Raw genomic sequence first — 26,562 nt, forward strand, 5'->3', positions numbered from 1 at the left:
AGAAATAGTTTAACAAAGAAACAAAAAAATCAGAATGTTTTTAATAATGAATAGCTTATACTTATAATATTAAGAAAAATCATTCTCTTGAAAATTATCACTTTTGCCAGACTGCTCATTTTGTTTTCCTGAAGGGTCTCTCTCCTCCAGTATCTGCCTAATGTATCTAGGATAAAATACAAAGTTAACAAATAAAGCTTATAACAACACGGCTCCTTTTTGTGCAACCTATATTTCAAACTAGCCTAATGGCTATTTGATTGTCATACATTTTCCATCTCATATCTTTATATAAACCTTTGTTGTTAGCTATGGTTTTTGGAAACTGTAAAAGCAGAAATGCCTTTCTTGTATTTCTTCTGCTCCCCTTAAGTGGGCTGAGTAGATTAGGCTGGCTCTTCCAACCCCTGAATTCAATGAGAGGCAGCATAGGCTGTCTGGATCCTTGCTACTTTGCTTTGTTCCACAGTAAAACTGAGTTCAATTAATGCTATATTCTTTACTGTGATTGCTCACTTTTTTTTCTTTAAGGCTTTCTCATTACTCATTACCTCTTGCCTGGACTATTGCAATTTCCTCCTAATTGATCTCCATATCTTTTCTCTACCATTCCAATCCATCCTCCAAACTACTGGAGGTCATTTCCCTAAAGTCTAATTACTATATCACACCTCTCTACTCAGTTTTAGTGGTTCTATCTCAATTCTTGATGGCATTTAAAGCTCTTTAACATCCAGCCCTATGCTACATTTCCACACACTCAGAATACTGACTCACTGACTTTTTAAAAGTATCACAAGTTTATATTTACACAAAGCTTTCTACCACATTTTGCCTGCATTTTAAAATATCCAATTCTACCCAATCACTGAGAAGCAGTTTTATTTATTCTCTAATTATGCCTTATTTTCAAATTATTTTTAAAGGTTTGGATTAAAAGAGAGGAAAGGCAATCAAATAAAATTTTCTATCAGAATTTTAAGTCCTAATGCTTACACAACCCTTTATTTCACTTTTACTATGTAGAAAAACTTCCCTGTCTGCTCTAGAGTGAGCAACATGATATGCTATTCTGTACAAAGATCCTCATCTTATGGAGATTCAAAGTACTTCCATAAAAGACCATTTATGCTAGTCTATTTCTCTGCACTAACAGAGGAGTCATTAAGGGGTAAATTTAAGCACATCTTCAAAATATTTTATTTCAGAAACATGACTGACAATCCTGCTGCTAATTATGTGAGAAGTATAAATGCCCATATATTAATACTGAGTAATGCAAAGAGTTTTTCAAAGTCTATAAACTCACCCCGCCTCCCTTTATTCACTGACTCTCTCTATATAAGTACATGTTAAAAATAGTGACAAAATAAAACAAAATTACCAAAAACGCACAGGAAAAGATATAGATAGATAAGTTCCTGAATTATTTCTAAGTGAGAAAAATTGCAAAGAAAAGGCTACAAATAAGTTTTTAGCTATATCGTTAAAGTACTGTTTAGTCTGATAGCCTGAAATTAACTAATGAAACAATTTGAAGCAAATAAACAGAAATTAGGCTGTATTTAAGATATTACAAGAAACTTGACATCTGTGATTAAAATTAGGACAAAAACAACAAAGGTCGGAATTTACTATCTCACTGAAAGTCCAAGGGGGAAAAAATATTAAGTTATAATATTACAAAACTAAGGGGAAACGTGTGGAAGAGCAACAATTAGTTTTAAGTGTAGATAGGAAAGTGCTAAAAGGGAATAGAATAGCAAAATATTAATGCTGGAATTCCTAAAACAAAGGAAATAAGATCAAAAGGTGGATGAAATTTAACTTAAAAACTTAATACTGAATGTTAATGGATTAAACTATCTTACTCAAAAGACTTTATTTGTTTGTTTTGCTGAGGCAATTGGGGTTAAGTGACTTGCCCAGGATCACACAGCTGGGAAGAGTCTGAGGCTAGATTTGAACTCAGGGGGCCTCCTGACTTCAGAGTTGGTGCTCTATCCACTGCACCATCCAGCTGCCCCTCAAAAGACTTATTTTTAAAATACCTTTCATATTCTAAAAATTAGAATGTACCTAAATAAAACAGAAATATAGCTTTTAAAAATGTATAACAAGAATTATAGATGGATAATTAAGAATTCACTTTCAAAATCAGTTTTATGAATAGTTACAAGAAAATTTACCTAATTTTCATCAATCAAACTCTTTTTAGGCCATATCTTCAAACTAAATATCCCTTTCAACATGCTGACAGTCACACAGCTAAGAATCTACTGCGCTTATTTTTATAAACAGCTTTATAAATTTTAAATAACAATTTTAAATGAAGAAATCAAATTTTTTATCTCCTCAGTTGTCACTTTCAGAAATATTTCAAAATTGAGATTAACAATTGCCATGAATACAGAAATCCATTAAGTGTTGACATATTTTGGTTTGTTGTGTTTTTTTTAACACTAAGGCATTCCCCAAAGTCACAGAAGATCTGCTACCAAAGAATCAAACAAAAAAAATTATCTTAGTAGTAGCTGAGTTCTCCAAATTAAGAGATAACATCACACTAAACTGTATCAAATCAACAATCATTTGTTAATCATTTAAGTTAAGTAAAGGCACTTTCCTAAGCACTAGGGATAAAATTTTGAGCAATAATGATAATGCCCTGCTAAATCTCTTCAATTAAATCAAATCAAAGGGGATTTTTAACAGACTGACTAATCCTCCCTGAAAAAAACAAAAACAAAATAGCATGTCACCTTTATGTCAAGACCAGTAGTTGGATGGCTAGTCAACCAAGTTATGTAGGCTGACCAAATTATATAGATAAAACAAATACCAATGTGATACAGAACACTGTACAAACACTGGTTTGTTAAGTAAATTTACCAACCTGAGGGGCAACATTAGTATGCACAGTGGATGTTGCCACCATTACTATTCTAAATGTGCACATGGTGCCTTCTGACTTCACCATAAATGATACTTGTAGTAGCATGCGATATATACAGTATTTATGGATAAGAATTACGAAGACCAAGAGGCTGTTATCTACATCAGTGGAACAAAGTCACACTGATTACATATCTTTGAAACTATGATGTTCTCAAAACTGATGTCAATTGGTTGAACTCCTGGAATAATTCACAAGAGGCTATTTAAATTTAAAATGTGACTAAACTAGAATATCTTTATCCTAGGTCTTAAGGAGTGGGGACATGTGAAGTCATTTTCCTGGCTACAAAACAGGTTCCAAACAAAAAAAGAAGCCAGATGGTTTCTGTCTCCCTATATCTCTTTCTGTAATCCTCTTATACATCCTGGGCTTTTATAATGCCCTAAAATCCCCACTGGAGCATCTCACCTAGATGTGCTCTCCCCAGAAAATTCATTATTTCTTCTGGTATTCCTATCTCACATCTAACTAATATCAGCACCATCAAGGGGGATAGGACTTTAATGATAGATGGCACCCTTCAGCATTCTAAACCAGATAATACACATCCAGCAATCATAACTGTGTTCTCATGAGACCCTTGGCTCCTTACAAATTTTGTCCCCACTTTTTTCCTTTTTCCTTAAAATTAATGACTACTTTGCACAGTAAAGACTTCTCATTCTCTTGTAAAGTTCTAATCTCCCAGAAACATTTATTAAAAGATGTGTATTTATTAAAACCCACATATGCATTAAAACAAACTTCAATCTTCATTTACCAATTAATTCCTTTTAGGTCAGGGATTATTTCAAATATAGGGCTGCTTAAATGTTGCCCTATTATTTCTTACTAACCCTATTATATCCCTAAAAATCTATTTCAAATATTAGTGGAACTTCTTCAAAATTAGTTATTTTTGGAACATCTAACTGATCTCTAGTTCCCAACTATCAAACCCCATATTAAAAAAAGAGTAAGCACATCTTTGCAAGGAAAAAGCAAAGTATACTTGAAATCTTTCCATTTTATGAATAAAGAGTAAATAGCAAAGGGGAAAATTTTAGGAGATGTTTGGTTTTTTTCTCATAACATTAAATTATATTTCTAGGTAATGAAGAGGGGGAATACATGCAGTATTTACATCACTACAATATAAACAAGATAAGAAACATGGGTAAAGAATAAGAAATATTTTTCAAAAGAAGAAATGCAAACTGCAGCAACAAAATGAAATAAAATATTTCAAATCATTAATAAACACAAATTAAGATGGCTTTAAGGTATTATATCTAACAAACTGGAAAAGATGAGAAAAAAAGATAAGAAAATAAAACTGCTGCTTAGGTTATAGGAAGAATAAGGACACTTTTGCACTGCTGCAAATTCAAAATGGTTCAAACATTCTAAAAAATGTGAAACTATAACTTTGAATAATACATGGGTAGTCAGACAGAAAAGATCTTTTTGTACCACCATCACCCCCCCCATTTATTTTGTCTTAAACAAAGAAAGTGAACAAGGAGATACCATCAAACTGAGAAATAACTAGAAAATGAAATATAAACATCATATTGAAAGAAATGACATGATGAACATTTTTCATTTTCCAACATAAGGAAGAGACAGAATGTAGAATGTGCCAAACTGCCACTACCACTTTGACCACTATCGTCCTTTGGACCCTGATGAGGAAAATCCAGGATTCTAAAACCAAGAGCCTTAGGAATAGCAATTCTTCTAGTTCAGTGCTATCAGAAATCATCCAAAAAAGCAACCCACAGCCTCAGCTACAAAAGACCCAAAAAAGAGAATGTGTGATATCAAAGTCCTTGGCACTATTAAATGGTTCAACAAAGTGATATTTTATCAATGGAAATATTAAAGCATCATAAAACATCAATTCACTAGATCCTATGGACCATGAAACTTATCCGACTTGCAGTTTCCTTTAATTTATTTCTTCCATCGGAATTGAAAACAAGGACTATCTCACTTTTATAATAGAACACTTAGTAAAGCACTTTGCAAATAAGGACTTAATAAATGCTATTAATTCTTTTTTATTTTCAAAATATATGCAAGAATTATTTTCAGCATTGATCCTTGAAAAAACTTGTGTTACCTTATGTTCTAATTTTCCCCTTCCCCACCCTATATCCCCTAGAGGGCAAGTAGTGCAATATATATTTAACATGGCAAAAATGCATGTTAAATTCTAGAGAGGCATACATATTTATACAATCATCTTAAAAAAGAAAAAGATATAAAATAAAATTCAAGCAAACAATAACAAAAAAAGAGTGAAAATGCTATATTATGATCCACTCTCAGTTCCACAGTTCTCTCTCTGAATGTAGATGGCTCTCTCCATCACAAATCTATTAGAATTGTCTTAAATCACTTCATTGTTGAAAAAATTCAAGTTCATTACAGTTGATCATCACATAATCCTGTTGTTGCCATGTATAATGATCTTCTGGTTCTGCTCATTTCACTGAACATCAGTTCATGTAAGTCTCTCCAGGCCTGAAATCATCCTGCTGGTCATTTCTTACAGAAAAATAATATTTCATGCATAATATTCATAAACAATAATTGATTCAGCCAATTTCCAAATGATGGTCATCTAATCAGTTTCCAGTTCCTTTCCACTACAAAAAGGGCTACAAACATTTTTGCACATGTAGGTGCCTTTCTCTCCTTTAAGATCTCTTTGGGATATAAGCCCAGTAGAAACACAATTGGAACTAAGGGTATGCAATGTTTGATAGTCCTTTGGGCATAGTTCCAAATTGCGCTCCAGAATAGTTGGATCCATTCACAGTTCAACTGACAATGTATTAGTGTCCCAGTTTTCCCACATCCCCTCCAACATTTGCCATTATCTTTTGCTGTTGTCCTATGCTAATCATTCTTTTTAGTCCATTTTAATGGATATGAACTAGATACATGGAAAATTCAAATAATCTGAAAATGTTCCTGTACCCTTTAATCTGCATGAAAGGGAATTATTTGGGGTTTTTGGGGCAATCTTCTATCATTCTTTGACCTTCCCTCTTAATCAGCTAGTTGCATGGTATTATTTCAATTCACTTGACTCTGCCTAGCCACAAGCAATCTTGGAGATTAGCTTACATTAAAAGAGGCAATTCAACAGCCCTCCTAACGTAAAAATTATTATTAATTAGCATTATAGGCATGCCAGAAATCAATGAAAAATTCATGTAACTACCCCCAATTCTCCCCTATATTCAATATTGTCACTCCTTCATAGAAATGAATTGTCATCTGTGCAAATTTAGTCTTTTGCTCTATATATTACATATTATATAAAATATAAATTATATAAAATATATAATTATATATTATAATATTATAAAATATATTATTTTTCCCTTACTACTTTATTGAAAATAGTAATTGATTTGTATATGACAAGAGAATTAAGCATTAAGAATGAAAATTGGAGCTCTAATAGAGTGCAAAGATAGCAATTTATTTTAAAAATCTATACTACTATTGAACTACCCATTCTATCTTCTCTCAGATCACATCTCTGGACATCTGCCTTAGCAGAATTAGTACTTGAATGTTTCTTATCCTACTTCCTGCTCCCTGAAGCTTAGCATTTGCTGAATTCATAAACTCAACAGCTCTCCTATACCCATAATTGTCCCTTATTCATAACAAAACATAACTGACATAACATTTAACAAGTTTGTACTTTAGAAACATCAGCTCATCTAAACCTCACAATAAAAGTAATATATTTCATTTTATAGAAAACAGAAATGAAGTTCAGAAAAATTAAGTGACTTGACCATTAGCTACTAAAAGTCAGATGAGATTTGAATCCAGGTTCAAATGATCTATAGTTAGTGATTTAAGAGCTCTAGTTTAATTTTTTCATTACAGAGAGGAGACAACTGAGTGATTTGATCTAAATCTAGTATCCATACACTATAGTGACATGTTAATTTAACAAATTCTCTATCTTTTTCCTAAGTTTCCTAACAATAGCTTTGTAAGTTATACTCAGAATTATAAAAGGACAAAGCCCATTCCACTTTTGGACAGCTTTTGTCAAAAAATTAAATTTGTCCTTCTGCAATTTGTATTTATTATTTCTCCTGATTCTGCCCTCTGGGGCCAAAGCTAATAAATCTAATTACTCTCATGAGGGCATACTTGAAGGCAGATATGTTATTTCCTCATCTTTTCTTGTTCCAACTTTCTTCAATAGAGTCTTCTCTACCCCAAGTGCTTCCTTTGAACAGTATTCTGATGATCAATGTCCTTAAACTACAGTGCCCAAAACTGATTAGGTCTAGGAGACTGTCAAGAGTCTTCTGGATTCTGTCATCTATTGTTGGAATTTCTCCCAATTTTGTGTTGCCTGCAAATTTGATAAGCACACTTTCAATGCTTTATCAAAATCATTTATAAAAACATTAAACAGCATGGAATCAAATATAGATCCTTACAGAGTATTTCACTGTAGATCTATATCTGAAGCCCATCGAATATCTTCTGACTTCAACTGTGTGTAATATTGTCTATACCACTTCTATTTATCCCATTTGGTATTTAAGATCCATCAAAAAACTTTGATGAAATTTAGGTAAGCTGCCATGGGGGTTGGAACAGAAAGTTTTGCAAGGGTCAATGCTGAAAAATTATCCATGCATATATCTTGTAAATAAAAAGCTATAATAATTTTTTTTTAATTTAGGTAAGCAATAAACACAACATTCCTCTTTATCTACTAGTAAGTAATCTTGTCCAAAAAGAAATGAGGTTAATCTGGAATGACTGGTTCTGAATGAAGTCATGCTAATTCCTTTTAAGCAATGACTCCCTTTCTAGATAGTTAGCAATTTTAATACTCTAGAATTTATCTTGGAATCAAATCAAACTCAGACTATAAGTGCAAAACACTTCCCTTTTTGAAAGCTGGAACATTACCCTTTCTTTAATCTTAAAAATACCCTTTCCATTTTCCACAATACTCGAAATATTGAGTTAATCAGCAATCGCACTTGCTAATTCATTTGGGTCAAGTGACTCATTGAATTCAACATCAAAGTGAGGCATCTTCTTGCTATCTCTTTATATGTATTAAATTATCAACTCCATGATAGTAATTTTTGTTTTAATTTCCCATACAAAGGTTTGTTTATTTACAGAGAAAATGTCAAAAGCACTGACTTCTGCTTTCAGCAATCATCATCCTACATACACCAAAAGATCTAATTCTTTAATACTTTTGTTCCCTTTGACTTAAATATAATATCCTTAAAAAAAAAAAATTCTTAGTTTCCCTCATTTTAAGCTTATGGAATTCTTGACGTCTTTAGAGGACCATGTCACAATCTTAACGTGGTGGGCTTGGACTGGACTTGAAGTCAAAGTCTTCACAACCTAATTTTTTCTCATCTTTCCAAGGCAGTTTATACTTTACTCCCCCACTTTCAACTCGTAGGATCCAGCCACACTGACCTCCTTCAAGTAACTCACACAAAATGCTCTACTCAATTCTGTACATTTGCAGTGACTAACTACTCCCTTTCCCTAGAAATGTTTGCTCTCCTCATTTCTAACTCTTGAGCTTCCCTGATTTCCTTTAAAGATTCCTTCTTTCTACAAGAGATCTTTTCTGATTCATAGTTCCCAGGTCCTACCCTCATCCTCCATGCGTACAGCTTCAATCATTCAAATGCCCTGCTAGTGTTCTTCCTTTGAGACGATCTTCCTTTTTCATTGTATATTTTCATGTGTCTTCCCAAGTAACATGTAAACTCCTTAAGAGTAGTCCTGATTTTTTACCTTTCTCAAATTTCTGGTATTCAAATGTGGTTTCAGACATTTAACACTTCCTAGTCACTTAACCCCAGCCTCAGAATGAATGAATGAATGAATGAATGAATGAATGAATGAATAGATAAATGAATGAATAAATAAATAAAAATGCTTACTGACTGGATTCAATTAAAACCCTTGCTAGTCAAGTCATTGAACCTCTTTGGGCTTCAATTTATTCTATGTAATGAGGGGTTTGAACGTCACATCTTTCCAATTTAAGGTCTGTTTCTATTCTCTATTACCTAAACTTGAACCCATCATCTATTTTCTATTTCTTTTGAAAAGCTAAGTTAAATTGCCAAGTTCACTTTTGTGTCTACATCAGTCCCTTCAAAAGTCTCATATTTTTTTCCTCCTCATAGGAACTATCTCCCATGGAATCTTAAGAATTTTGTTCCTCAATTTGAAATTATGCTCAAAAATTTTTCAAACTGGCATACCATTTGATCCAACAGTGTTACTACTGGGCTTATAACCCAAAGAGATCTTTAAAAAGGGGAAGGGACCTGTATGTGCAAGAATGTTTATGGCAGCCCTCTTTGTAGTGGCCAGAAACTGGAAACACAGTGGATGCCCATCAATTGGAGAATGGCTGAATAAATTGTGGCATGTGAATATTATGGAATATTATTGTTCTGTAAGAAATGACCAACAGGATGATTTCAGGAAGGCCTGGAGACACTTACATGAACTGATGCTGAATGAAATGAGCAGGACCAAGAGATCATTATATACTTCAACAACAATATTATATGAAGGTGGCCATTTTCAACAATGAGATGAACCAAATCAGTTCCAATAGAAGAGTAATGAACTGAACCAGCTACACCCAGTGAAAGAACTCTGAGAGATTACTATGAACCACTACATAGAATTCCCAATCCCTCTATTTTTGTCTGCCTGAATTTTTGATTTCCTTCACAGGCTAATTGTACACTATCTCAAAGTCCTATTCTTTTTGTATAGCAAAACAACTGTTTGGACAAGTATACATATATTGTACTTAATTTATACTTTAACATATTTTATATGTATTGGTCAACCTGCCATGGGGGGGTGGGGAGGGTAGAGAAGAGAAGGGAGGAGGGGAAAAATTGGAACAAAAGGTTTGGCAATTGTTAATGCTGTAAAATTACCCATGCATATATCTGGTAAATAAAAACTATAATTAAATTTTTAAAAATAAAATAAAATAAAAATTTAAATCCTGCATATTCTAAATAAATATATAATGGGGGGGGGGGGAGAGATTTGTTCCTGAGCATTTATTTCCCCTAACAATCTTGACTGGTTTTTTAAAAAATAATTTGTTCCATGAGATCCTATTTTTCCTGACTCTTCTGAACTCTTTCCCAAAATCTGGAGCATGTGCCACACTACATTCAGATTTTCACTCTTCTATTTCAAACTCTAGAATGGGGTGATCACATCACACCAAAGTTTCATGATTTCCACCCAAGAACCAGCTCCTTTATTGTCTATTAATGAAAATCAGATCTAAAGTAGCATTTCCCCTTATTTCTTCTATCATTTTTAAGGATGGAATTATCACTTATGGCAAGTCAATTATTTTCACCTTTAAAATGAAAGTAACAGCACCTACCTATTAGGAGCACCTACTTCACAGAACTATTAGGATCAAATGAGAACAAATATAAAATGCTTTTGCATATAAATGCTAGTTATTACTAAATAATTATTGTTAATATTATTATTCTCTACCATACTTTCCTTAACCTTTTCCCTTTTATCTACTTTTTCTTTTGAAAAAGATCAGATATGGAACTACTGTGTACATCATTCCATCAAGTCTCTGCACACAATCATATAATCACAAATGACAGAAACAGGAATAGAACCCATGCTGTCTTGATAAATCCAGCACTTAATGTAATTAAGATAGCTGCTACACTACAAAGTACCTTGCAAATAACCTATTAAAAGGCCTCAGTAATATTTAAATCTACAAAGCTATAATCAATCAATAAGCTTTATAAGGCATCTGAACATATTCTGTTAAGTAACTGTAATAGAATAGTGCATTCTCAAGGAGCTTGCATTCTCATGGGAAATGTATACATTTGGAATATAGCAAAAAGAATACAAAGTTATTGAGGGAGACACTACACAGAGGTACTCAGGAAAAGACATAAGTATTAGACTTTATGTGAAATGAGTTTTAAAGGAAACCAGGGATTCTAAGAAATAAAAGTGAAAAGGCAAACATGAGATATGAATTGCATTATGAAGGACAACTGTATCAAGAAAATTTAATGGAAGTGAATGTTTTAAAAAAAAAAAAGTGGATAAGAAAGGAATACAGGTTGTGAAGTGTTTTAAATGACAAAGTGGTTATATTTGATATACTATGTTAATCCATTTATTCTCACTTTTATCTAAGTATCAAGTTCAAAATATTCTTTTTTTACCCTCTTTGTATTTTATATTATCACTCTTCCAAAAACAACTTCCATAAAATACACTCACACCTTTTCTCACTGTCATACTGTCACACATACAAACCATATCTCACAAAGTTCCAGATCCCTGAACTCAGTTTCAAATAAAAACTAAACTTCCTAACTTTTTATTTTATCAGTCATAAACATGCATTATAATCAAATGCTAAAACATACATTTCCATTCAGTAAAAGACTTATTTTCTGTCTCTTATTTACTCCTACAGACTTTATACACTCTCTAATACCTCTAGTACACTCACAGTAGTAAAATGGATGATGGTGTATTGAAACAAAATTTCTAAAATTAGTGACTAAATATAAATAATTTTTAAAAATAATGCCACAAAAAATAACTACCCTTCAGTTACTAAAAACAGGATGGTAACAGAATTTCAAAGCCAGAATCAATTAATTATTTAAGTATATATTGTTAACATATTATCTCTTCCCCCAGATTCAAATTAAAATAGCTTCATTATAATTGAGTCTTCCTATAAGCATAAAGTTAACTAGTAATTACTAAAAATAAATAAATGATGTTTTTTGTTTACTAGATCCCATTTATAAAGTAAGAGAGGGAAGAACAAGGAAGATGGGAAGAAGATGCCAAAAAGCTTTAAATCTGAGTAAATATTTTTTGGAAAGAAGGTGTTTCTGAATTTATCGTAATTTGGAAGTTACCTACAATTAGCTTAGGTTTAAGGTACGTAGAAAAAAAATCAAAGGCATAGTCATAAAAAATTAAGAAAAAATTTGCAAAGCTGCTCAATCTGTCAGACAGGTTTGTTAAAAATCCCACAAACATTTTTTTCAGAGTTTATAAAGCAGACACATAATATTTTTTCAGAGGGGAAACTAATTCAACTATGTTGTCAACTTAATAAAAAATGTAAACAATTAAACAGAGATAAATATATATATATATATATTTTTATCTGTTTAATATATATATATATCCCAATCTATTATTCTATTTACAGATTTCTTCCCCCCTACAACAAAGATATAATTGTTACTCATAATCATAAGAGAGCAATGTCGAAAAAATGAAGCATCTATAACCTGAGGACCAATAAAATTCCAAATAAAAAATCACAGAAATGCATTTGCCAAGATATTTATAATTCTGAACATAATTCAAACTATTTGCCCATTCCCATCTTCTCATTATTCAGTTTAACTATTATTATGTAAGTTGTTTTTCCAATTTTTCATTAGAACAGTATTTATAATCTTGAAATTATACATTCTAGGTAATTTGCCTATGCCAGGGAGGCCAGCAGGATTACATGCCTACTGTTTGTATTTTCTATTTCAGAAACAAGAAATATTCAGAGACTACTCTCTCTATTTTTACATATATGGAATAGGTTTTTCTCTAACACAGCCAAGGATGAATACACTACTAATGAAGATGAAATTAAATCAATTATTTGAAGCTATTTTGCCCAATTTTTGACAATAAATTTAACAATTTAGTTGAAAAGAAAGGATAATTACAGAAATAAACTGCCCAGATTAACAGAAGAAAAAGAATATCTAAATAAACCTATTTTAGAAAAAAATATTGGGACCAAATAGGTGACAGTGCATCAGCCCTTAAGTCAGGAGGACCTGAGTTCAAAACTGGTCTCAGATATTTAACACTTCCTAGCTGTGTGACCCTGGGCAAGTCACTTAACCCATTGCCTCAGCAAAACAATAATAATAACAACTGAACAAGTCACAAATGAACTTCCTAAGTAAAAAGAATCAGGACCAGATGGATTTATAAGTGAATTCTAATAAATATTTACAGATCACCTAATTCTAAATGATTAAATTAACTAAATTAACTAACCAAGCTAGTTAATTGATTAGATTAATGGAATTAATCCTATTAAACTTTTTGTGAAACAGGATACTGATAGCTAAACCAAGAAGAGTAAAAAGAAAATTAGATAAATTTCACTAACAAATATTAGTGCAAAAATCTTTTTTAAAAATTAAAAGAACAAAATATCTTCTGTATCTTTGCTCCCCCAAAATCCTGGGGAATGACAATTTACTATTTCTTGTTACTCATTTAAGGGCTTTGAATTCTATTACATTAAAAATTACAACTACAAGTGTTGCTCCATATTTGAGACTTGAATGAATAGATAGCAAAAAGGCTTAAAGTTTCAACAATTAAGAATAAAGTCAAACTGTTAGATTAAACTTAAGCCTAAAAATCCAGATGGTTAGTTTAAATTTTACTAAATGCAGTTAAATAATTTGGGAAGGAAAAACAACTACTACAAATAATGAGTTTATTTGCTGGGTGGTCTCTAGTTTTCAAGTTCATATAACTGTTTCTCAACTAAAAAAAGATAAGAAATAATGCTCCAATACATACAATGGAATGCATGATGAAAATGAAATAATTTCACTTTCAATTTATTATTTTGAGAGTTTGGATGATATTTGCCTAATTACATCTTCAGTCATAAATATCTATTACGGCACAGATGCTGCTTCCTACAATAGTAGCAAATTATCCTATAGATTGATACTATAGGAAGAGAGAAATTAAAATTGAACACTTGGCTGCATACAAAGGACACTTAGTAAAAAAGAACAATACTCCTCCAACATAGTCAATTGGGGGGAAATATGCTCAAGAATCACTTCTGACAATCAAACTACCTTCTAAGTCCTCTCGAGTTGTATTTTGTTTGTTATTTTTTTGCTTCTATGCTTCAAAATCCTATATATTAACTTATGAAATAGCTTCTTCTGCAAAACTGGGCTGAAAAGAAAAAAAAAAATCAAAGCATACTATTTTTTACATGTTCTTATTGAAAGTTTAGCCTGCTTTTTCCCTGCTAAATTAGTTTCTACCCTCACAGCACAGTAGTTTGCTACTGGTAAAAGTCTGAACATTTTCTCCCCTCCCAAGCTAATGCTGTCACTTGATGTTGCTGTAGAAGTTATTTGTGATCGTAAAAAGCAGGGAAAATGTCTTCTTCCTAGAAAGAGGAGAAAATTAAACATAGAATGTTAAAAATAAAAGACCAGGATTAGTATAATGTAGACAATTATCAAGTTTAATGTCAAGAGACATAGAAAGGAAGCCTTTTAATATCTATGATTGCTTAAGTTTTCTCATTCACTAACTCATGGATTTATCACTTTAAGCATTCAAATACAAACACAATAAAAACACAAAGTAACAATATTGCATCATCTTACAAAACCTTATCTAAAAGAATCAAATAGATGGAAATAAAATTTCCACAGAACCAATATATTTACCTGTCTCAATAAGTATTCAATTTAAGGCATTAAACATAGTGCTAAGTTTTCTATTTAAGAATGGGGGTGGGATGGGTGGGAGGAGGAAGAAAGGTATGTTAAGAGGCTGTATTTCCATTTATGTTTTCTAACAAAAAAATATAATAAATGATTATTTGGCCCCTTAGACATCGTGAGAGAGGCAAGATGTTACTGAATATTAGCTGCAAATACCACTTGTCTTTTTTAAATTTACCATGACAGAAAGGATGAATGTACACTTATTAACATTTGAGTACTACTATCAACCCAAGTTCTGTGGCCTCAATGTTGTCCTCCTTTATATTGTTGCATTATATTACTCCTCTGGGTACCTTTCTTTCACTCTGCATCACTTCTTTAATCTTCCCATGTTTCCTTAAACTGTTTGTATTTGCCATTTATAAGTTAATAAATTTACAACTGGAATGGAATGGAGATCATATTTCTTAATGAGTTACATTAAATTTATATAAAGTAGTCTGTTTAGCTATTTCCCAATTACTACATATAAAACTATTCTGGCCTTTTGTTACCACAAAACACAATATGTTAAAATATTATTGTTATAGTTGTAGAGATGAAAGAGACCCCAGAAATCAGTTCAATTAATCTAACAACTACATTATGTTATAGATTAAGCAGACATTTTTGGACTGACTTGGAAATCATAGGTTTCCAAGAAAAACACCACTACTACTGTATTGTATTTTAGGGTCCTTTGTCCAAAATAACTGTATTTGATTTAACATTAATAAAGGATCCAAGGATTTCTATCATGGAGAGAGAAGGTCAAACTAGCAGTTTTCCATGCTCTCCTACATAACTCTGTCCCAAGATGAATTCAGGTAATTTTTTTAGGGATATCTAAAAAAAATTAAAATATATAGTAATACAATCCTGAGTTAACATTCCAAAACTATATAACCAAATCCCAATCCAGTCCCTCCTGATTCACTGCTCTTAAGGGATCAAAGATCAACATGGAGAGTCTTTCCCAGATATAAGTCTGTGAGGGTGCCTCCCTTTCAAGAGAACAGAGAATATATTTTTGGCTAAATTCTAAAAACAATTGCTTCAGGACGAGGGAAGCTGTGAAGTCAAGAAGAGAAGTCAATCTTAATCTTCATTAAAGATTAGATAAATCATGTAGATCATATTTAATCCATTTTCCTAAAAAAAAGTTTTCCTTGTCTCTTACCTTCATTCATCTACATTTCCAAAGCACCTTTTCCTAATATATCTAGAAAAGGGCTTTGGAGAAAAATATTTGTTAATGCTTTAAAAGTTTTACTAAAAATGTGATTTTACAATTCTGAAGTACCACTTCACTCTTATCAGATTGTTGAAGATGGCAGGAAAAGACAATGATAAATGTTGGGAGGGGATGTGGGAAAACTAAGATACTAATGCACTGGTTGTGGAACCATTCTGGAAAGCAATTTGACACTATGCTCAAGAGCTATAAAACTGTGTATACCTGATGATCCACCAATGTCACCAATAATTTTATATCATAAAAACATAATAAAGGCCCTACATGTGCAAAAATATTTATAGCAGTTTTTTGTTGTTTTGTGGTGGCAAAAAATTGAAAAATGAGTAGATACCCGTCAATTGGTGAATGACTGAAAAAATTATGGTATATAAAATTAATGGAATATTATTGTTCTATATGAAATAATGAACAGGCTGATTTTATAAAAGCCCGATAAGATTTACATGAACTAATGATGAATAAAGCCAGCAGAACCAGGAAAACACTACATAACAACAAGATTGTATAATGATATATTTCTTTTGCTTGTATTTGTATCACCCAATATTTAATCAGTGTCTGGATACAGTAAATGAAATAAATGCTTTTATATGCTTGTTACGTAAATTCTAATCCAGGGCCTGTTTCAATGTATCTGTATGATCTTGTGCAAGTCCTAATTTCCCTACATCCTTGTTTGCTCACCTATTAAAAATAAGAGTTATATTAGATACTACTTAAGTACCTTAAGAACCTTCCAGGTTCGTGTTAATTGAAACAATAAGAGCCAATGAACTCACAGAGAGAATATCAGAGACAGACAATTGATGTACAACCACAGTTAGGCGCCAGGACATGAATAATGATTCAGTAAAAGAGAATGAAGGGGTTACTTAAGTACAAAAACCAAGATGTGTCACAATCAAAGTGTCAAATGCTGCAGAGATCAAGAAACCCACCAGTTTTGAGAATTAAAAAAAATCAGTTAATTTAACTAAAACTGCTCTCTTCAAAGTTATGAGGTCAGAATACAGACTACAAGGAAAAATGGGATGAAACGGAGGCAATAAGCACAGAGACAGAGGCATTTTCTTTTTTCTAAAAAAGATAAGTTTTCAAAGTATAAAAGGAAGAAATCTGTAGCGTGATAGCTTGAATTAAATACTTAATGTGTCAAGCACTGTAATAAGCACTAAGTACACACACACACAAAAAGACAAAAAACAAGCAAAAGTACCTGCTGTCCAGGAGCTTACAATCTAAAGGGGAAAAATATATGCAAGTAAATACACAGACTATATACAAGATAAAAGGAAAATAATCACTGAAGACTAAAGACACTAGAATTAAAAAGGATTAAGGACTTTGAAGAAAGCCATGAAAGCCAGAAAGCAGTATTCCATGTATAGGAAAAGTCAACAAAAATTCCTTAAGTCAGAACATAGTTTAGATCATCTTGTCAGAAGAAAAGTAAAGAAGACAGTATCACTGGATCAAAGTGCATTAAGATTATAAGTAAGGTAAAATAACTAGAAAAATAGAAAAGATATACCAAGTTATGAAGAATCTCACCTTTGAACGTAAAACACAGGATTTTATATTTGCTCCAAAGGGTGACAAAGAGCCACTAGAGTTTATTAATAGCTACATAGCATTATTAAGCATAGAGGACACATGGTCCTTTCAGGAAGGTCACTTTAAAAGCCAAGTGGAGGGTGGATTGTATTAGGGAATCTTGCTGCAAGCAAACTAAACAGAAGGCTATAATCAACTGTAAGGTGATAAAGGCCTGGGCTAGAGTAGTGACTGTGCCTGGAAGAGAGGAGGCACACTGGAGAGATGTTCCAAAGGTAAAATCAACAAGCATTAGCAACAGAGTGGATAGGAGGGAGAAGAGGAATGAAAGAAGGGGGAAATGTAGGGAAGGGATAAAGAGATGTGGGAAGGATACAGGGAGGAAAAAGAGAAAGCAGGGAGAAGAAAGAAAAGACACAAGATTATGTGACTATGAGAATGGTAGTGTCCTCAGTAGTAACAGGGAAGTTTAGGAAGAGGGAAGGTTTGAAGGAATGGAGAGTTTAAGTTTAGACATGTTAAGTTGAAGATCATAATAATGAATTCAAGATGTACAACAAGCAATTGGAAATTCTAGAGTGGAGGTAAGCAAAGACAATAATTTTACCTAGAAGAGCTGATGAGGTCACCATGTGAAAGAGTACAAATTGAGGAGAGGGGATGAGGAGGGGGGAAGGAGAAGTTCCGGGACAGTCTTAAGAGGATACCCACTGTTGATGGGAATAACCTGCAAAGATCCAATCCTGACCTCAAAGACTTCATTCTTTTGGGATCATATATACAAAAAAAGTAAATATATTTAAAGCAAACACAAGGTTATTTTTCTTTAAATATAGAAATGGGAGTGGGGAGAGAAGACAATCAGCTACAGTGATCTTTAAAGACTTCATGCATCATTCAGGAAGCAGAAACAGCACTTGAGATCAGCTTTGAAGGAAGTAAGGGATATTAAGAGGAAGATGTAAGCAGAATATATTCTAAGCACAGAATGGGCCTGATGAAAAAGCATAAAAGTGAAAGATTGGCACAAATAAGCAAATAGGCCAGTTTGGCTGGAGATAAAGTACACGAAGGGGAATAATGTATATGCAATAAGACTGGAAAAAACTCAGAGCAAGACAGTGAAGGATTTTAAATTTAAAACAAAAGAGTTTGCATTTTATTATTTTGATGTAATAGGAATCCACTGGAGTCTTTTGAGTTAGGAAAGGAAAAAGCAACTTTCCAGACTTTCAAAGAAACTAATTTGAGTAATCTAACACAAAAAGCAAGTTACAAAGGAATTGATTTCTATTAGCATGTTAGCCTTCATCTTTTATTTTAAATTAATAAGATCATTAATAAGACAAATTTTTTGTTACAAAAAAGAATTCAAGACATAAAAATATTTTAAAAAGGCAATTCATGCTTCCTAAAAAGTTATAGAAAATTAGTTAATGCACATTCAGTAAATCAATTCTACTTATTTAATTACCATCTAAACCAAAATATTAGATTTAAAAGTCTATACTGTATAATTTCAAAAAATGCTTTAAAAAAAAAGTCATAGCTTACCTGTTATGAATGATGCTGTTATATATATTAAGATCTTTCAGTGGAATATGTATATGTGTTATGAATGATGCTGTTATATATTAAGATCTTTCAGTGGAATATACATATATCAAAATAATTTTTAAAATCCATGTTTTCACAAAACATCTAAATCTAAAATGTGTAAAAATGTTCGGAAGGAATTACACATGTTTAACCTATATTGGATTACTTGCTGTCTAGGAGAGGGGAGAAGAGAGGAAGAAGAATTTGGGAAAAAAAAAAAAAAAAAGATTTGCAGGGATAAATGTATTTTGAAAAATAAAAAAACTATTATTTTTTAAAAGGTTTAAAAAATTAAACTTATGAATAAGATGTACTTACAAATCAAATTAACAAGGGTTTATTAAGAAATTATACATGCCAAGTCACTGTGCCAAGCACAAGTGACACAAAGTATATCTCCTGCTTTGAAGAAGCTCAGAGTCTAATGAAAAGACAACATGAAAACAATTATGTACAAAAAAACATATATACAGGATAAATTGGAAGTACTCTCAATAAAAAGGCACTAACTAGCGTTATGGGGAATCAAGAAAAACTTGCAAAAGTGGAATTTTAATTGAAACTTGAAGGAAACTGAGATGAGGATCAAGAGAATCCCAGGAAGTCAAGAAACTGAGGTGAGGATCAAGAGAATCCTAGGCATGGGGACTGTCACTGAAAGTGCACAGTCAGAAAAGTGGGTTGTCCGTCCCCTTCCCCCCCCCCCAAGGAATAGAGACACAAAGTAACACTGGACTGTATGGAGAAGAATAAGAAAACTGGAAAGGTAGAAGGAGGTCGGGTTATTAAGAATTTTAAAAGCCAAAGAAAATTTTATATTTGATCCTACAGATACTAAGACATTGGAATTTACTGAATGATTTGAGGTAACAGCTGACAACTAAATGAGAGGATGGATTTTTCTTCCTCCATTCAACCTTTTACACACACTTATCTTCCAAATATAGAAATATGTGTAGAAGAACCTATATCAGATTTAATCTATAATGAAATGGGGGAAAAGGAAGGAGAAAATTTGGAACACAAGGTTTTGCAGGGGTGAATGTTGAAATGTTGAAAATTATCATTGCATGGATTTGGAAAAATAAAATGGAAGGGAAGAAGGGAGAGAGGAAGGGAAGGAAGGAGAGGAAGGAGGGAGCAAGAACCATCTCAAGAAAATCCAACTACTGCTTCTCTGGATGTTTGAAGTAGACACTATTGATACAGTATCCATTGTCCTGTTTCACCTAATTTCTATACTGAAATATACATTGCAGACTTCCCTGCTACAGTTACCCTCACCAAACACTACATATAAAATATATCTAACTTCTGTAAATCCTTTCACAGCTATTCCTCTAGCTTTCTCAAATATTCCAAGAGTACTGACTTCTCCTTATTCCTCTTTACCTCCTATTTTTTTATTATACTTTACCATATATATGTCAAATGTCCCAGAGAATATAAATTCCTTCAGAATAAGAATTTTTTTCCACTTTATAACTCAGTGCTTCATACAAAGCAGATGTTTAATAAGAAATCTATTGAACTGAATGTGCCTATGCTTCTGAAATAGTGAATTTTTTTTCTGATTTTGTGCATTTGCAGTGACTATCCCTGAAGCCTGAGATTCTCTTGATCCTCATCTGTTTCTTGACTTCTTCAAGTTTCAGCTAAAACTCAACTTCTACAAGAAAAATGCTACTAATGTTGAAAGTAGTTGGTTTTAAAGTTCCAGTGAAAACCCAACAAGTTATTTTTATGGTACATGCAGCTCTAAAGTTAGGGTTGAAGATAAACTTCATTTACATTAAACATTATTTTAAGGCACTAAACATTGGTTATGGACATTTCTATCACTGAATATTGAAATACTGAAAATAATTTTTAGAAAGTCTATGGATAGATCCAATTTTTAAGATCTGTGAAAACATATGAGAAATAATTGCAAAATATAAGATGGGTAGTGAACCATACCCACAGAAAGAATACTAAACTGATGCAATCATTCTGGAGAGGAATTTAGAGCTATGCCCATAGAAATATCAAACTGCATACCTTTTGATCCACCAGTCTCCTTACTGGGTCTATATTCCAAAGAGTTCATAAAAGAGGGAAAAGGACCTACATGTGCAAAAATGTATGTATCAGCTCATTTTTGTACTGGCAAGGAACTGGAAAGTGAGGGGATGCCAAACAACTGAGGAACGGCTGAGTAAGTTATAGTATATGAATGTAATGGAATATAATTGTTCTACAAGAAATGATGAGCAGGCTGATTTCAGAAAAGCCTGAAAAGACTTATATGAACTGATGCCGAATGGAGTGAGAAGAACCAGGAGAACATTGCACACCATAACAGCAAGATTATATAATGATCAACTATGATAGACTTAGCTCTTCTCAGCAATACAGTGATCCAAGGTAATTTCAATAGACTTGGAATGGAAAATACCACCTGGAGCCAGAGAGAGAACTACAGACACTAAATATAGATAGAAGTATACTATTTCCACTTTTTTTTCCCTGTCGTGCTTTTTTCACTTTTGTTCTAATTTTTCTTTCTCAACATGACTAATATGGAAATATATTTAAAATGATTGCATATATATAATTTATATCAGATTGCCTGCTTTCTTGGGCAGGGTGAAAGCATTGGTTTTCTCTTTTGTTATGATTTTTCTTTCACAACATGACTAATATGGAAATATGTTTACAATGATCATACATATTTAATCCATATTTGATCGCTTGCTGTCTTGGGGAGAAGAAAAGGAAGAAAGGAAGAAAAAAAATTTCAAACTAAAAATCTTAACAAAAGTGAATGTTGAAAATTATCCTTGCAGGTAATAAATAAAATACTATTAGATGGGGGGGGAGGAATACTCATACCACAAAGATCACAGATCTATTGATATGAGATAGTACATAAAAATTTTAAGTAAAGAAACTTGAATTTCAAGAAAGCTCCCCAACTTCTAAGGAAACAATGCATTAAAATGTTAAGCAGAAATGAGTTCACTACTATCTTCAGTTGATGAAAGTGCAAGCAAGAAGCTACAGATATGACTATTCCTTAAAAGTTTTAGTCAAAACATCATATTTATATAACACTATTAGAAGTAGCTTTATTAAAGAGCTTTCTCCTCTACCAATGGTTAATTGTCTCCTCTTACTAAAACAATCACCAGTTTTCCTGTTACTTAACTCAAATGAACAAAGTTATTAATCCTCCTATAGTAATCATCCTAGTTGTAAACTACTTTGTCTTATAGGTAAAACCAATTCCTTCAAATTCTCTCAGTTTATTAGTTGGAATAACCTGTTCAATTAAGTGACTTTAAGGCTAAAAAAACTAACCAGAACACTCATGAAAATTATGTAGTATCTAAAAATAAACCCAATAATGTGTTTAAGGGAACCAGGCAGAAGAATCCAAGAGGGTGAGTGTATAAATAACAGTAAATTAGTCATGCAATCCAAAAAGAGTCCATTTTGTTATTTTGAAAGCATCAACTCCAACAAACATTCCCACTTTTCTCAGGAAATCCTAGCTAGTGTAGTATAGTTGCTATCTAAATACTAGATAGCTACAATGATGACAAAACAAGAGTAATTGCTAACCCCAGGAAGAGAAGGGGTGTTTCTGGTTGCATAATCTACCTCCAATAAGGATAATGAACACAAAGATTACTGTATTTCACTTAAAGTCATGATTTTACAATAATCAACTAGACCAATACAAATGAATGAATTATCCTATTACCAAGTTGCCAATAAAAATTAGTTGAAATTAGTGCTTTCAGGTACCAGTTACACAAGCTCAAATACAACCATTATTAGTGCCCGTTTAGTGAATGCTTACTAAATGCTTACTACATAAAGGCCATTATAGAAACACATAACAATGAACTTATAAGGAAACCAAATTTTCTTATCTCATCCAATTCACCAAATTATGTAGCTCCAATCTGAGACAACAAAAAAATTGTATTAGAAAAAACTTCAGTACTATCTCTGTTACTAGCTAGGCAAATAACTTTAATCCCTGTCTCCCTCTATTCCTTCATCTCTTGAGAAATCTAGATGCTTGTTGAGGTTCAAATGAAAATTATGTACAGATTTTTTTAATGTCAAAAAGCAATGATATCATCAATAAATGCAAAACATTTTACAAATATTTCACTGGATCTTCAAAAAGCTTGACGCTTGGTGCTATAATTATACCTATTTAACAGATGAGAAAACTTACTTAAGTAATATGCCCAGGATCACAAAGCATTTAAGTATCTGAGGCCACATTTGAACTCAGGCCTTGTTAAACTTCAGATCTAGCGCTACCTATTTGCCTCACTATAATTAGATTGTCTTCTAAATCTGGTCTTATTAGATTTTTCTAAGTACTATATGCTTCAGGCAGGGGAGGGGGGTATATAGCTGGCAAGTAATTTCAAAGTGATTAAGAAAAATTATACAGACAAGCTACATATTTTTATAGCACATAAATGTGACATTTCTACTGTCTCAAAATTATTCTAATTTTACTAATAACCATATCTTTGAGGCAAAAAAAAAGCCCTAGATTTTACACAAAAAAGTAAACTTTTGAGGTGATAAAATCATATGTATGAAAAAAAATTTATTAGCACACGACAAAATGTGTACAAAAACAAATTGTCCAGTGAGATTAGATAAAGCCAGGGACACAAATGCATGAATCTAAAAAAAGGCATGCACATATTTTTCAATCAAAACCAAGAAAAAAAAATACAAAAGGAAAATGCAGAATGTTTTGAAACAAGAGCTCCTTCATTTAATTATACATGGAACCCTAATATATTGTGACCATCTTAGGTCAAGTAATTACCACATCATATAACTTCCATCTCAATAAACATTCATTTCATCAGTTATATTTTTTAAAAATGTTAACAGACTATTAAAACAAATTTTAAAAGGATGCTTCCTCTAACTTTAAAGAGGCCCCAGGGAAATGGAAAGGAACACTCTTTTCCTTTGGAAACCATGGGATAATAGAGCCAAGTCCTGACTGCAACTTATTAACTGTGTGACATTAGGGAAGTCAATCTTTTACTTTGTATAAATTTGTTTGCATGTTGTCTCCCTCCTTAGATTATAAATTCCTTAAGGGCAGGAACTTTGCTTCTTTGTATTTCTACTGCAGAGCAAGGAGATATTTAATTAAATAAATACTAAAATTAAAGTGAAGTGAAAATTAATCTATATGGCCTGTTTTCTCAGCTGTAAAATGAGAGCAGTACCACCAAATGGCCTTTTAAATTCTCTGGAAGCTCTAAAGCTAGGAAAAGAAGTAAATTTGTTCAGCAGCCATCATTTCAGACAATATCTATCAGAAATAAACAATTATTGGAACTAACTTAACTTTAGGAAGTAACATACTGCTCTAACCCAAAGAGCTAGAATGAATAATATTCAGAAATCATATCATACTCAGATAACTTTGAATGCTTTAATACAGAGGTGGGGAACCTTTCTTCTGCCGAGAGTTTTTTAGATATTTATTATATTCATAGATCATCAAAATTATCAATTTATAAAATTCAAGCCAATGGGAAAAGTTTTTTAATTAATTAATTTTAAATATATATATTTATACACAAACACACACACACACACACACACAACTAATTCTATCGAGCTAGTTTCTATCTGCAAAGTTGAACCTAGTGCTGTCCACAGAATCCTTGCTGCTTTACCTGCGGCTTTAAGGCAAGTTTTGTAAAAATAACAGCTGGACTAAATAATCTTTCCACAGCTCTCAGAGGCTGGGAGTGACATTAAATGAATTGTAAATATAATGTAGACAACTCCCCACATAAGTTTCCTCCACTCCAGGACTACCTCTACCCTTGCTTCCTTTTAGACCTTATGGTCCAGCTCGGCTGGACCTCTCCATCCGAGAGAAAGAGGCTTTAGGACCACAGAACCTATGCAGCCCAACTCCTAGAACCCAAGAAGGAGCGGTTTCCAGAACCACAGCCTGCAGATGGCTTCATACAAAAGTATTTAATGGGGACAGCCCCGGAGCAAGAACGTGCCCCAGAAAGGTCCAGCAGGCAGCCGCACGCGTGGGATTATAAACACTTCTTCCTCGGGGCCTCTGGGCTTCGCGGTTCCCGGATCCTGGCGGGAGGCGTCAGGAGCAGACTTTCCTGCTCTCTTGGGACCCAAGGAACCCCCGGGAGAATCCAAGGAGCAAGAGAGAGAAAAAAGGCGGCGGCGAAGGGGATAAGGGGGAGGAGGAGGTAGGAGAAAGAAGGAGAAAGAAGAAAAGGAAGAAAAGGAGCAGGAAGAATGAAGACATGAGGAGGAGGAGGGAAAAGATTGAAGAGAAAGGGAGGAAAAAGAGGGGGAGGGAAAGGAGAAGAGGAAAGGAAGGAAGCAGCTGGAAGAATGAAGGGAAGACAGGAGAAGGGGGAAAGATGAAAAGAAAGGGAGAAAAAAGAAGAGGGGGAAAGGGGGAGAGGAGGTGGAAGGAGGAAGAGAGGAATAGTAAACAGCAAAAAGAAGGAGGATGAGAGAGGAAAAAAGGTAAGATGAGGAAGAATGGGGGAGGGGGAGAAAGGGGAAGAGGAGGAGGAAGCGGCCTGCTGCCGCGGCTGGCCCGAACTCACCCTTGCGCAGCTCCCGCTCCCACACGGTCACGATGGGCCGCGAGTGCTTGCGGTGATGGATCAGCCACAACGACAGCGTCTGCACGCTCTGCTGCGAGTTGCTCAGCTCCGACAGCTTCTTCTCCAGCGCCGCCTCCGAGAAGGCGGACATCCCCCCAGCCCGGCGCCCCCGCCGCCCAGCGTCCGGCGCCCAACACGCCGCGGAGCCCGCGGGGAGGAGGGGCTCGCCAGGCCCGGGCACCAGCGCGCCGCCCCCTTACCGCCACCGCCGCCGCCGCCGCCACAGTCCCATCCAACCCCACCACAGACGCAAGCAGGAGCAAGATGGCGCCCCAACCGGCAGTGACATAAGCAGGCGGGTCGCGGCCACCCTCTTCCCAGCATGCACTGGGGGCCTCGGAAGGGGCGGGGCTATGCTTTCGAAAGGCGGGAGGAGCGGACGCGCCGGCGCGCAGCGCCAAACTGGGTAGCACGTGGCACTCCAGGAGTTTCCCCGCAGGTGGCGGGAAGGCAAGTACCTGAGGGTCTAATACTAGGCGTTGAATGGTGCCTGAAACTTGGAAATGTTCAGTTCCATTAGCATTTGGTAAAGCCGTGAGCAAATTTTTGTAAACCCTTCAATATCACACATCCATGAGGCACCTGAAGTTTATAGAGGACTACCCTCTGAATTTTTTTTTAATCAAATCGGGAAAATTAATGAGTGATGTGAAAATGTTTCCAGAATGGCATAGCTTTGAATGAAATATCAATGAAATGGTGTCTGATGTTTCTTAAATACTTAATTTACAATCCAGGTTTGGAATGTAAGCCTAATCTTGGAACGGATACGTTCAGTACATGACTTATGAGAAACACACTAAAGTATTTACAGCTGGAAAAATTTTGATGCTATCAATAATCAATAAAAATTTGCATATTACCATTTAAAGA

The 26,562-nt window shown here is 33.7% G+C and overlaps 1 protein-coding gene across 5 annotated transcripts in view; it reads right to left on the minus strand.

Annotated features, from left to right (window-relative positions):
* RPRD1A (regulation of nuclear pre-mRNA domain containing 1A) overlaps positions 1-25,907 on the minus strand; it is a 97,872-nt gene extending 71,965 nt beyond the window's left edge. For 4 of the 5 annotated variants that reach the window (XR_012484388.1, XM_074279218.1, XM_074279220.1 and 1 more), the window contains exon 1: positions 25,630-25,896. Coding sequence is in view for 3 of the 5 variants with exons in the window: in XM_074279218.1 (XP_074135319.1) it covers positions 25,630-25,780 (151 nt within the window). In the remaining 2 variants the exon portion in view is untranslated. Of the gene's footprint in view, positions 1-25,629 lie in introns of all 5 variants that reach the window. The other variant, XR_012484389.1, reaches the window with a different exon arrangement.
* Between the last annotated feature and the right edge of the window lie 655 nt (positions 25,908-26,562).

The sequence above is a fragment of the Sminthopsis crassicaudata genome, chromosome 1, assembly GCF_048593235.1.
Source record: "Sminthopsis crassicaudata isolate SCR6 chromosome 1, ASM4859323v1, whole genome shotgun sequence".
In the NCBI taxonomy this organism is placed as follows: Eukaryota; Metazoa; Chordata; class Mammalia; order Dasyuromorphia; family Dasyuridae; genus Sminthopsis; species Sminthopsis crassicaudata.